This window comes from Triticum dicoccoides, chromosome 7A (genome assembly GCF_002162155.2).
Source record: "Triticum dicoccoides isolate Atlit2015 ecotype Zavitan chromosome 7A, WEW_v2.0, whole genome shotgun sequence".
NCBI lineage: Eukaryota > Viridiplantae > Streptophyta > Magnoliopsida > Poales > Poaceae > Triticum > Triticum dicoccoides.
In genome coordinates this window covers 47,761,074-47,774,698 of record NC_041392.1, presented here as the reverse complement: position 1 = coordinate 47,774,698, position 13,625 = coordinate 47,761,074, and the positions used below count along the sequence as shown (strand labels likewise).

General features: G+C 44.1%; 1 protein-coding gene across 1 annotated transcript; it reads left to right on the top strand.

Annotated features, from left to right (window-relative positions):
• Nucleotides 1-2,392: 2,392 nt before the first annotated feature.
• LOC119330432 lies at nt 2,393-5,061 on the top strand. Its single transcript, XM_037603536.1, has 4 exons — nt 2,393-2,562; nt 2,716-2,999; nt 3,310-3,533; nt 4,273-5,061. Exons 1-4 carry the CDS (start codon nt 2,468-2,470, stop codon nt 4,882-4,884), a joined length of 1,215 nt encoding a protein of 404 aa, XP_037459433.1. The 5' UTR covers nt 2,393-2,467; the 3' UTR covers nt 4,885-5,061.
• The last annotated feature ends 8,564 nt before the right edge of the window (nt 5,062-13,625 follow it).

Genomic DNA, 13,625 nt, shown 5'->3' with positions numbered 1-13,625 from the left:
GCATGCACCGTCAAGCTCATGCAACGGCGGTGGTCGACAAAGTGGAGAGTTGCTGGCGTGGATCTCCCCTGCCCATGTTGTCACCCTTATTCACGTAGGTCGAGCGATAGTACATGAGTGAACAAAGAGCAGCGATATGTTTCTACCGATGGTGGTGATGATAGGGCTCGATGTGGTGCGACGATGATGATGATGATGATGATGTCGCTGGTTAAGGTGGCCATTGACGACGGTCTTGACCAGCTCATGCTTTTCACCCTCCATCGGCTCACCACCGTTCTCCACTTCATCCCTATCCGATTGTTCAGAGAAGGGTGAGTGACATTATCGACATGCACTAGTAGAAAAAGGGCCTTTAATCCCGGTTCATAAGGGCCTTTTGTCCCGGTTCTGGAACCGGGACTAAAGAGTCGTTACTAAAGCCTCCCCCTTTAGTCCCGGTTCACGTGGCCGCTGCCTGGAGGTCCACCTTTAGTCCCGGTGGTAACACCAACCGGTACTAAAGGAAATTTTATGATTCTTTTTGAAAAAAAATTGATTTTTTTTTATTTTCAAATTTCTGAATTATTTTAACCTCTAATCTCTAATCATCCCTCCTCACTGCTCAATTTAACCTCTAATCTCTAATCACCCTTCATCATTCCAAATCATCTAACTTCCCGAACGGTCACTCATCCTCTCACTACTCCAGCCTGAGCATGCTTAACTTTCGGATTCTATTCTCCCTCGTTTCCAAGTCTGCACTTGTTGTTTTCCTGACAATAGTAAGATGTCAATCTTATTAACCCTCAGGAATTTAGCTTGAGCATGAAGTCACACATTTCACTGTTTGAGTTTGAAACTATTGTTCTAAAAAACAATATTTATTTAGTAACACTAATATTTCTTGAATAAGTAGTTTGACCACAATTTGACCAGATTTGACCAAAATTCAAAAAAACTGAAATAATTATTTAGTAACACTAATATTTATTGAATAAGTAGTTTGACCATTGTTTGACCACAGTTTGACCAGATTTGACCAAAATTCAAAAAAACTGAAATAATTATTTAGTAACACTAATATTCTTGAATAATTATTTAGTAACACTAATACTTTTTGAATAAGTAGTTTGACCACAGTTTGACCAGATTTAACAAAAATTCAAAAAAAACTGAAATTTGAGCATAACTTTTTTTCCTTTTAGAATTTGAGGATTCTAAAAATTTGCAAACAGGCCATAGGCAGTCAAAATCGTATGTGGATTTTCATGCTGAACATTTTGATATATTATACATTTTTTTTTCTGACATCGTATGCAAAAGTTATAGTCGTTTTACATTTTTCCTGCACTTTTTGCAAAATATGTCCAAATTTAAGTTTTTAAATTTTCCTAACTAGTAGATGTGGTAACATAACTACATCTCGAAGGATTTTAACTTTTGAAGTTTTTATCATTTTCTTTTGCTTTTTACAAAACTGAAAAAGCGATACACAGGGGGGGTAGGATTTGAAAATTGCACCATTAGTACCGGTTCGTGGCGCACCCTTTAGTACCGGTTCGTGGCACCAACCGGGACGAAAGGTCCCATTTGAACCGGGAATAATGCATGTACAGTGCCCTCGCCGCTCGAACCGGGACTAATGCTCATTAATGCTCTTTTCTGGCCGAACGAAAGCCCTGTTTTCTACTAGTGATGCACGGACCGTACATTATCTTATTTTTATTTTTCTCATCTTAGAATAGCTTCATCATCGGCAAGGCGAGCCCAAAGATAATGCTAGAGATTTCACCTACCCATTCGCCGACATCCTTGAGGCAACGCTGAGACAACATGGGATCTTCATGGCACCGGGTACACCATGATGACCTTCTCCAACATCGCCTCCATGCTTTAGATGCTGACGAAGACCACAACCCACAACCACCGGTAGATGCCAACTAAGACCATAAAATTCTAGACTATATGAGGTCCCTCACCTCTCAGCGCTAAGATGATAGTTGAAGGGAAAGGCGAAGGGACTGAAGGTATCTCGGTGACGGCGGTTGTTCCTCAAACACTAAACTTTCATCTCACCCGCGGTTCCGCACATACAGCATGCCATATGTCCATACTTCATAGACTTTTTTTATGGGTACTTTTTTTTAGGTTAATATATGTCCATACTTCATAGACGGAAGGGAGAAGAGTTCTGGTCCTTTTTTCTTTTCTTTTTTTGAGGGGGAGAAGAGTTCTGGTCCGGAGGCCTGTGTTGTTGTTTGGGCCTCAGGCGGGCAAAACGCTCGGCCCAGTTTTACACATCCGTCAGGAGGCTAGGTCGGGGGCCCATCTCCACCACTCCGCCGTGTTTCCTCTTCCTCCGGCCCCCCGTCCCCTCTCCTGCAAGCACCGCGTCGGCACTCCCCTCCCTCCCATCCCGCCGCCCCGTCCCGGACGCGCCCTGCCGTCGGCGCCCGACCGATTCGCCGAGCCGCGCCCCGCCCGAATGGAGTCGGCGGAGGCGGGAGGCGGCATCGCCGCCACGAGGAGCGGCCTGGCTGCCGTGCAGGCTGCCAAGGACGCCGCCGCAGCGAGCATGCTGTAACGCCCCCGCCTCCTTCCTCTCCCGCTTACCTTTTCCTTCGTTCCTGAGAGCACTGAACTTGTCATACCAGAATCACCGTCGAGAATAATACAGTCTATATTTAGTGCTAAATATACAATATCTTACTCATCGAGCTTGTCCCCTTTCAGGTGTGATGAACATGTCGGAGATACTGCTCAGCCACCATCAGCACAAGCAGTACAAGAACTTGTTGATTCATTCTCAGAGCAACAGCTTGATGCTACAGAAATACAAGAATCAATGCATGGTGGGATCGGGAAACAAGCAAAGAACAACACAATCTTTAGTCCCAAGCGAGTTGGAGGCGGATCGTACAGGGAGATGTTGGCGAACGAGGAAAGGTTCATGGCTACACGCCGTTCTTCCTGGGAACATCTTTGGAGCCGCACATGTGGTTCTTTGGAAAACTACAGTAATCTACTTTTCATCTTACTCTATTATGTCTCAAGCAAATCACATTGTTCCTTACCTGTAGCTTGCTTGTGCGTACCTTGGATTTTTTGTCTTCTACTCCCTCCGTTCGGAATTAGTTGATGCTCAAACGGATGTATCTAGACGTATTTCAGTGCTAGATACATCCGTTTGAGCGTTAACTAATTCTGGACGGAGGAAGTACTTAGTCATAAACTAGAAAGGAGATCTTTTTTTTGCTCAGTTTTAGATCTCTGGCCTTAACGTGACAAGAGCTAATTAGTTGTATCTTTCCCTTTGCTTGTGTGCAGCGTTTATGACTCCCATACTTTATACATACGGAACCATCCCAGCACATGTTGGTCCCTGCGCTTTCTTGCAGATCTTCTCCATCCAAGTCATGGAGAATGAAGAGTGGAAAATCAGGTGGCCAGTGGAGGTATATGGCTTCATTGCCGCTCGAGACACCGTGGATCACAATCGCAACCTTCTGTTCAGCCGTACAAGGGATGACCCCCAAATTCTCACTCAACAGGTATTTTTTCTTCTTGGTTCTTGCTACTGTTACTAAAATAAACTTCCATATCTTTTCCATACTAAGGGCATCTCCCTCATCAAGACTTGACCTGCATCTGTAGACTCAGGCCAAGCTGAGAATCTTTTTGGCTGCCTGCATATGGGTGGAGAAGGGATGGGTGGTCGCTTGTTAATTCGGTTACTCTGTTTCATTTTCAAATTTAAAATACAGGCCGCATGGTTAATGTGGGAAATGGTTTCCATAATATGGCTAAAATGGTGTGAGTTGCTTCCTGCATTCTTCCTGTTTGCTTCCAGGATTCATTCCTACGCCTACCTCAAGATCTAGGAAATGCTTATGGTAGCTTTTTCTAGGTTAGCTTTTCCACTATGCTTATGTGCTAACGTTAGTCTAGTCTACCTCGCTTTCCTCTACAGAGTGACGTGGTACCTTTTATGACAGTCTCTCTTGCAATGTTTTATGGAATAGTGTATAATTTCAACCATGAACTACCAAAGTACCTACTGTGCATCCTCTACCTATTAAAGCGTGTACACAAAACAGTAATGCTGAATCCACCCCAGTTTTATCCAAGGTGGTGGTGCCTGTGTTGCTCAGACATGGACACATGCATCTGACTAGGATGAGTGCTTGCAGGTGGTGGTCACATTGTCCAAATATGAAAAGATACTGACTCTAGGATGGTCGATTACTATTTGGATATGTTCCACTGACTTGTAACAAATGGGGCTTGCAGGATTCATTTTTGAAGTTGACTGGCCCGTGTCGCCCGATTGTGCTGATCGACCCCGTTGACTTTGAGATTCAACTACAAGTGAAGGGCACAACAGAGTGTGAAGATGAAACACTGATGGCGCGATGGTTTGAATATTCACATGGTTTTGGATGTTATGGTGAGCTTGCCTGTCGTCGTTGGGACGGCAATTTTTCCACTATAGAGGTCACCTCTGCGCTACTTGCCAGAACGGTTGTAGCAACTATTATCTCTGCTGATATTATTGAAGGGTCATGGCCTGATGATTCTAGAGGTCGTGTGGTTGCCCGTACTGCTGCCATAGATAAGGACATTCTGCTGCTTGACTCTGGAGAAGAACCATTGAAAGTGGATCCAGACGGTCGTGTTACCCTTCAAAGAGGCGTTGTTTGCGTGGAACGTCAGGGGAAGCTCACGGTTTCTATGAAAGCCTACTCGAAGGAAGGTATTTTTTATGCAGATTCTGTTGAATTCAGGCCCAAAAAGTCTCTCACAAGTATCGGTATTTGCAACCTTGGATTCTGTACGGTGCAGTTCATTGTTGGTTGGTCCCCAATGGCAACGAAGTCTGATCTGATGTACTTTGGCAACTGAGTTGAAGTGCATCTACTATGTAGTGTTGCCATCCCAGTAGTGTGTTTAAGATGTAGAGCTAATTATGTCCATTAACAAGACATGCTTGGTCAAGTGTCCAAACTGTTGCTATGTAAGTGTCCAGACTATTTATGAATCATGTTTGGCAAACTGTGCCTGAGCTTGGGTACTTGCTTATATGCACGAACTCCTTGCAGGTTTATTGGTCGTTTCACAACGATTTATACGCGTAAGAGCATCTCTAGCTGATCCTCAAAAACCACATAACTCAATTTTTTTGTTTTGAGGAGTTAAACCGGACCTAGCCGAACCCTTATCCAGTTTAACTCCACAAATATTATAAGCGCCGCATCGGATGGCGCTTATATTTGACAGGACACAGCCGAGTCTCGGGACATAGTCGGGTATGCCAAGATCAAAATCACATGCTTGGAAGGGGAAAACTGGCTGTGATCAGCCATGTTTGACAGTGGTGTAAGTGCATCTAGTGCCATCCTTAGTTGGTTTTGGAGTATTGACGACAAACCTAGTTGAGGGACTAATGTGTTTGTGAGAATTGCAGGCTAACACAGGTAGAAGTCCCTCATTGATTCGGTTTTCCTACCAGAGATGACCCCTAAAAATGTATGAAGACATTGAAGTCAAAGGTGGTATGTGAAGACATTCACATTGAAGACAATGACAACAGAAGACATCGCATGAAGACTATGGAGCGCGAAGACTTAGATCTTTCGTAGTTCTTTTTTCTTCTTTGTTGAGTCATAGGAACCAGAGTACTGTTAAGTGGGGTCCAAGAAAACTAGTCAGAATGACTGAAGTGATGCTTAACCAAAATCCTATGTCTTCGAGTGAAGACTATGAGAGCGAATCTTGTTCAGAGTTGGACAAGTCAGCTTTGCTTGTAGCCCAAGTAAAGTTGCCGTGTGTGTTTGAAATCTGACCGTTGGAACACGTGTCAGTTCCTTAGTGACCCGGGGTCATTTTGGACAAATCAGGTCGGGTTGCCTAGTGGCTATAAATAACCCACCCCCTACAACCATAAACGGTTGGCTGCTCAGAGTTAAAGTACGGTTTTTGTCGTTTGAGAGCAACCCACCTCGAAGCCTTTGAGAGATAATTCCTTGAGAGGATAAAGCCCTAACCACCCAGAGCCAAAGAGTGTTAGGCATCACTTAAGTCTTCTTGTCTGTGTGATCTGAAGACTTATTACACTTGAGGACTGTGAATCCTCCAGCCGGTTAGGCGTCCGTTCTGAGCATCCAAGAGTCATTGTGGATCGCCGGTGAACGAAGTCTGTGAAGGTTTGGAAGTTTACCTTGAAGACTTACCAGAGTGATTGGGCAAGGTCTGTGTGACCTTAGCTCAAGGAGAATACGGAGAGGACTAAGTGTTCTGAGCTGTGTGCTCATGACTAAGTGTCCGGGACTAAGTGTCCTCAGGTTTAAATACCTATCCGCCCTAACCAGACGTACAATTGTCACAGCAGTTGGAACTGGTCTACCAAACCTTTGTCTTCGTCACACACACTGGTTCTATCCTTCTCATCTCTTTATTTACGGCTGGCTCTTGTAAAGTCAGTGCCTATTTGCTTTATCTATTTGTCTTCACTGTGTACCTGATCCTTACTGCCTAGCTACTATTAGTCAGTGTGGTTTCACTTTGAATGCTTGACTATTGTCTGTCTAGTGTAGTTTATCTTCCGCTGCATGATGATAGGTTTATTTCTATCGTTTGTCTTCGAAACTCACATGTTTTGAAGATTTTCATAAAAATCGCCTATTCACCCTCCCTCTAGTCGATATAACACACTTTCAATTGGTATCAGAGCCTGGTACTCTCTTGTTCTGTGTGATTTTGGTTTAACCGCCTGGAGTCTCAGTTATGTCGACCACAGGTATGAAGACTGTGTCATGCCCCATCTTTGACGGTCACGAGTATCCCAAGTGGAAAGCCATGATGAAGAAGCGTCTCATGGCAACAAACAGCGAGCTGTGGACCGTCACTGAGATTGGTCTGACCGATCTGTGCAAAATGGCGGAAGCTGATGACATTCGCAAGTACACTCTTCTCAACCTCACGGCAAAGGACGTCATCTGCTCCTGTCTATCTCAAAATCAGTTTAGAAATGTCATGCATCTCGATCATGCAAAGCTCATTCGGGACCGTCTCTCTGAGGTCTATGAGGGTCATCGAACTCGTCATGATCCTCGGTTCGAGGACTTCAAGGAGTCACTCAAAGCGATGACTTTTAAACCAGAACCATCATCTTCTGCATCATGCCTTATGGCAAATGATGCTAAGGTAATTGAATGCTATCTATCTGAATCCAGTGATGATGAATCTGGTGATGAATTTGGACCCAGCTATGCAAAACTTGCTTCCCTTGTCACTAAACAACAGAAAGCTATGGAACATATTCAAAAACTGTTAGACAAAAGCAATGACCTGTTGGACGCTGAAATGACTCGATCTCAGTCCTTAATTGAAGACATAAAAAAATTTCACGTCAAGTATGAGGAACTTGAAAGTCGTCATGAAACGCTCTCAACAGCTCATGAAAGGCTTTCCTATGATTATCTTCAAAGGAAGCAAGATCTTGAGAAATTGAGAGCGGCTCATGAAGATCTTCAAAAGGAAAATGAGTCACTTCGCGCCGAACAGATCAGTCCAGCTCAGGAAGGATTTGAACCACCATGTCTTAAATGCATTGAGCGTGATAACGCTACTTCTGTTGCTGAATGCTCTACTGCTGCTGCTGTTGCAATATCTTCAACTGTTGATGTGGAAACTAACCCCTCTGCTGAGGACACCACTGCTATTGCTGATGAGAATGCTAGGTTGAAGACACTGCTTGAAACAGGGATGTACAAAAGTCTCAAAGGGCATTAGACACTTTGTGATGTCCTCAAAAGGCAGATCCTGAATCGAAACCCTAGGAAAGAGGGTGTTGGGTTCGTAAGGAAAATGAATGCTGATGGCTCTTACTGGAAACCTGAGCAGTACCCCAAAACCACATGGATTGCTGCAAAGGAACCTTCAGCAGATCCATCCACTCTATCTGGCTTCATTTGTGCTAACCCCATTGTTATTGATGAATCCTTTGATGCAAACTATAAACTGTTTAAGAATCAGAATAGTGAAGTGTTTGCCAGGTACATTGTACTAACTGCAGGAATGGACCGCCTATGAAGAAGATCTGGGTGCCGAAAAGGTGTTTGGAGAATCTTCCTGTGAATGTCATCATGACACCATAGGTGAAGAAGACAAACCCCAGACCACAGGCTTCATATGGTTCAAAGGCTTCATACAGACAGAGGACTCACCGGAGTCAAACTAACGCAAATGTTTTACAGGGAAGCCATACTCATGCCTATGAATATGAGCGCGGTCCTTTAAACCGCCATGTTCATAAGACCAAGAACTATTCTGCTTATTCTTATGAGTACTACTGTCCACCTGCAAGACTTTTTGCTAGGGCTCCAAAGCCAAAGTTCTCAGATGCTGCACTTAGACTTATTGCTTCGAAGCCACCCCTGAAGATGTGGGTGGCTAAGAAAGCTTAACTCTCTTTTGTAGGGAAAGGTCTCCAGCCGAAAACCAAAATCGTCTGACACTATTGCTGGGGACCTTAAACATCTTGTAGGGCGCAAGATCAAATGCCCAAATGGTCTTACTATGTACTTTGTTTCTAAATCGCTTGCAACTTGCCCTATCAGTCCTAATCTCGACCTAAGCTTTAATAATCCACTGGTTCATCAAATGTTTTTGCTTCACAATTCTCTTCGTGAAGCCTATCCCCCTAACTGCACTGTAGGGTATGACACCAGCTGCTTCAGAATGGATTATTGATAGTGGGTGTACAAATCACATGACTGGCAAGCGAAGCCTTCTCATGGACTCAACTTTATGTCCATCAGACAAAAGTCACATCACATTTGCTGACACTGGTAAAAGCAAGGTATTGGGTCTAGGTAGAGTTGCAATCTCAAAGGATCAACACATGGATAAAGTCATGCTTGTTGAATCCCTTGGTTTCAACTTAATGTCTGTCTCAATGCTTTGCGATTTAAACATGATTGTGATGTTTGGAAAATAACGTTGCCTTGTACTAATGGAATCTGACAAGTCTCTAGTGTTTGAAGGGTATCGAAAAGATGATTTGTATGTGGTAGATTTCTCAGCAGGACCACAACTTGCAGTATGTCTTCTAGCAAAAGCTTCTGAATGCTGGCTCTGGCATCGAAGGCTAGGGCATGCTGGCATGAGGAACCTCCACACCCTTGCAAGGAAGAAGCATGTCATAGGCATTGTAAGTGCATCTAGTGCCACCCCTAGTTGGTTTTGGAGTATTGACGACAAACCTAGTTGAGGGACTAATGTATTTGTGAGAATTGCAGGATAACACAGGCAGAAGTCTCTCATTGATTCGGTTTTCCTACCAGAGATGACCCCTAAAAATATACGAAGACATTGAAGTCAATGGTGGTATATGAAGATATTCACATTGAAGACTATGACAAGAGAAGACACCACGTGAAGCCTATGGAACTCGAAGACTTAGATCTTTCGTAGTTCTCTTTCATTTGTGTTGAGTCATAGGAACCACCGTACTGTTAAGTGGGGTCCAAGAGAACCAGTCAGAACGACTGAAGTGATGGCTAATTAAAGACCTATGTCTTCAAGTGAAGACTATAAGAGCAAATCTTGTCCAGAGTCGGACAAGTCAGCTTTGCTTGTAGCCCAAGTAAAGTTGCCGTGTGGGTTTGAAATCTGACCGTTGGAACACGTGTCAGTTCCTTAGTGACCCAGGGTCATTTCGGACAAATCAGGTCGGGTTGCCTAGTGGCTATAAATAGTCCACCCCCTACAACCATAAACGGTTGGCTGCTCAGATTCAGTGCACGGCTTTTGTCGTTTGAGAGCAACCCACCTCGAAGCCTTTGAGAGAGAGAGAATACCTAGCGAGGATAAAGCCCTAACCACCCAGAGCCAGAGAGAATTGGGCATCACTTAAGTCTTCTTGTCTGAGTGATCTGAAGACTTATTACACTTGAGGACTGTGCATCCTCCAGTCGGTTAGGCGTCGCGTTCTGAGCATCCAAGAGACATTGTGGATTGCCGGTGAACGAAGTCTGTGAAGGTTTGGGAGTCTACCTTGAAGACTGACCAGAGTGATTGGGCGAGGTCTGTGTGACCTTAGCTCAAGGAGAATATGGTGAGAACTAGGTGTCCTAAGCTCCGTGTTCAGGACTGGGTGTCCGGGACTGTGTGTCCTAAGGTTTAAATACCTAGCCGCTCCAACCAGACGTACAGTTGTCACAGCAACTGGAACTGGTCCAACAAACCATTGTCTTCAACGAGTCACTGGTTTCATCTTCACTTCCTTTTTACTTACTGTTACTCATTGTGAAGTCATTGCATGTTTGCTCTATCTTTTGTCTTCACAACGTGAATGTATGATCTATTTGGCTTCACAATATCTTTCTACCTGATCCTCATTACACTGCAGCTGTTTGTCACTGTGCTCTCACTCTATTGAATACTTGACCATGGGTTGCCCAGTGTAATCTACCTTCCGCTACATAGTAATAGGCATATCTCTACTGTTTGTCTTCATAACTTCCACGTTTTGAAGACTTTCATAAAAATTGCCTATTCACCCCCCCCTCTAGTCGATATAACGCACTTTCAATTGGTATCAGAGAAAGGTGCTCCCTTGTTCTGTGTGATTCGGTTTAACCACCTGGAGTTTTAGCTGTCGACTGCAGGGATAATTAAAGTCTCCGCTGTGTGCCCCGTCTTCGATGGAACTGAATATCCCTACTGGAAGAATAAGATGTGCATGCATCTTGAAGCCATTGACGTCGACCTATGGTATGTCGTCAAGGACGGCGTTCCCAAGGCTGGAGAAGGTGTCACTGCTGCTGATGTCAAGAAATTCACTCAACTGGACTCTACTGCCAAGAATATCATCTGTGGTCATCTGACCAAAGGGCAGTATGGCCGTGTGAGTGCTCTGAAGACATCCAAGCTGGTCTGGGACTGGCTCTCCAAGGTCAATGAAGGCATCTCAACCCAGAGAGATCAAAGAATCAGTGTCCTTCGTAACCTCTTCAACCGCTTCAAGCGAAATGACAATGAGAATGTCCAACACACATTTGACCGACTCACTGACATCACAAATGAGCTTCAAGCCCTCGGCGCCACTGAGATCACCAAACATGAAGTCGTCAAGACGCTGCTGAGATCACTTGATAGTTCGTTTGACATCCTAGCCCTGATGATACAAGAACGTCCTGATTTCAAGACACTCGATCCGTCTGACATACTTGAGAGGCTCAACACACATGAGTTTCAGCTTTCTGAGAAAAGAGATATCTACGGTCCAAACTATGGGCGAACTCGTGCCTTGAAGGCAAAAGCTATTTCCTCATCTGAAGAAGAATCTGACAGCAGTTCTGATGATCCTGAAGACATTGGAAGGGAACTTGCAATGCTTGTGAAGAAGTTCCAAAAATTCACCAAGAAGAAAGGCTTCAGAAAGTCCTCACGATCAAGCTCAAGGAATGATGAAGCTTCTGCTCATGACTACAAGAAGAAAACATGCCGCAAGTGCAAGAAAACTGGACACTTCATCTTTGAGTGTCCACAGTGGGACAATGAGAGCAGAAAGAAGAAGAAGAGCAAGGAATATGACTCTGACGACAAGAAGAAGAAGAAATACTCAAAGTCTTCTTCCAAGTCTTCCTCAAAGTCTTCATCACACAAGAAGAGCTCATCTGGCAAGGCATGTGCGTTCGTTGGCAAGGAAATGGATTCAGAGGAGGAGTCCGCTTCTGAGGAGGCAGAGGTGGAGTCTGAGGAGGAGTCTGATTCTGGTATCACAAGTCTGGCTACAACATACTTCGCCAAGTCCATCTTCAACACTGAAGACAATGACTTCATCACCGACACCGATGCAAATGACAAGGACTACTCCACTTCTACCTACTGCTTCATGGCACGCGGTGCCAAGGTAAACACACGCACTACTCACTATCAAACATCTAGTGACGATGACTCTGATTGTGGTTCAAAACCCAGCTACAAAACACTTGCTAAAATTGCAACTGAACAACAGAAAGCTATGGAACATATTCAAAAACTGTTAGACAGAAGCGATGATCTGTTGGGCGCTGAAATGACTCGGTCCGAATCCTTAATTGAAGACATAAAAAATCTTCACGTTAAGTATCAGGAACTTGAAAGTCATCATGATACTCTCTCAACAGCTCATGAAAAGCTTTCCTATGATTATCTTCAAAGGAAGCAAGATCTTGAGAAATTGAGAGCGGCTCATGAAGATCTTCAAAAGGAAAACGAGTCACTTCGCGCCAAACAGATCAGTTCCGCTCAGGAAGGATTTGAACCACCATGTCTTAAATGCATTGAGCGTGATAATGCTACTTCTGTTGCTGAATGTTCCACTGCTACTGCTGTTGCAATATCTTCAACTGTTGATGTGGTAACTAACCCCTCTGCTGAGGATACCACCGCTATTGCTGATGAGAATGCTAGGTTGAAGACATTGCTTGAAATAGGGATGTACAAAAGTCTTAAAGGGCATCAGACTTTATGTGATGTCCTCAAGAAGCAGATTCTGAACCGAAACCCTAGGAAAGAGGGTGTTTGGTTCGTAAGGAAAATAAATGCAGATGGCTCTTACTGGAAACCTGAGCAGTACCCCAAAACCGATTGGGTTGCTGCAAAGGAACCTTCAGCAGATCCATCCAATTTATCTGGCTTCACTTGTGCTCCCACTATCATTGATGAATCCTTTGATGCAAACTATGTACTGTTTAAGAATCAGAATGGTGAAGTGTTTGCCAGGTACATTGGTACTAACTGCAGGAATGGACCGCCTATGAAGAAGATCTGGGTTCCGAAAAGGTGTCTGGAAAATCTTCCTGTGAATGTCTTCATGACACCTCACATGAAGAAGACAAAACTCAGACCAAAGGCTTCATACGGTCCAAAGGCTTCATACAGACAGAGGACTCACCTGAGTTGCACTAACGCAAATGTTTTGCAGGGAAACCACACTCAGGCATATGAATATGAGAGCGGTTCATCAAACCGCCATGTTCATATGACCAAGAATTATTCTGCCTATTCTTATGAGTACTATTGTCCACCTGCTAGACTATTTGCTAGGGCTCCAAAGCCAAAATTCTCAGATGCTGCACTTAGACTTATTGCTTCTAAGCCACCCTTGAAGATGTGCGTGGCTAAGAAAGCTTAACTCTCTTTTGCAGGGAAAGGTCTCCAACAGAAAACCAAAATCTTCTGACGCTATTGCCGGGGACCTTAAACATCTTGTAGGGCGCAAGATAAAATGCCCGAATGGCATCATTATGTACTTCGTTCCTGAATCGCATGCTACTCTCCCTATTAGTCCTAACCTGGATCTAAGTTTTCATAACCCACTGGTTCGTCAAATGTTTTTGCTTCACAATTCTCTTCGTGAGGCCTATCCCCCTAACTGCACTGTAGGGTACGACACCAGCGTCTTCAAAATGGATTATTGACAGTGGGTGTACAAATCACATGACCGGCAAAAGAAGCCTTCTTATGGACTCAACCTTACGTCCATCCGACAAGAGCCACATCACATTCGCTGACACTGGTAAAAGTAAGGTATTGGGTCTAGGTAGAGTTGCAATCTCAAGGGATCAACACATGGATAAAGTCATGCTTGTTGA

Bases quoted from the DNA above. Each gene is read 5' to 3' on its own strand.
- LOC119330432 (XM_037603536.1), top strand. From the start codon at position 2,468: ATGGAGTCGGCGGAGGCGGGAGGCGGCATCGCCGCCACGAGGAGCGGC. The intron at 2,563-2,715 runs GTAACGCCCCCG...GTCCCCTTTCAG, and splicing joins GCCGCCGCAGCGAGCATGCT to GTGTGATGAACATGTCGGAG. The intron at 3,000-3,309 runs GTAATCTACTTT...GCTTGTGTGCAG, and splicing joins TGGTTCTTTGGAAAACTACA to CGTTTATGACTCCCATACTT.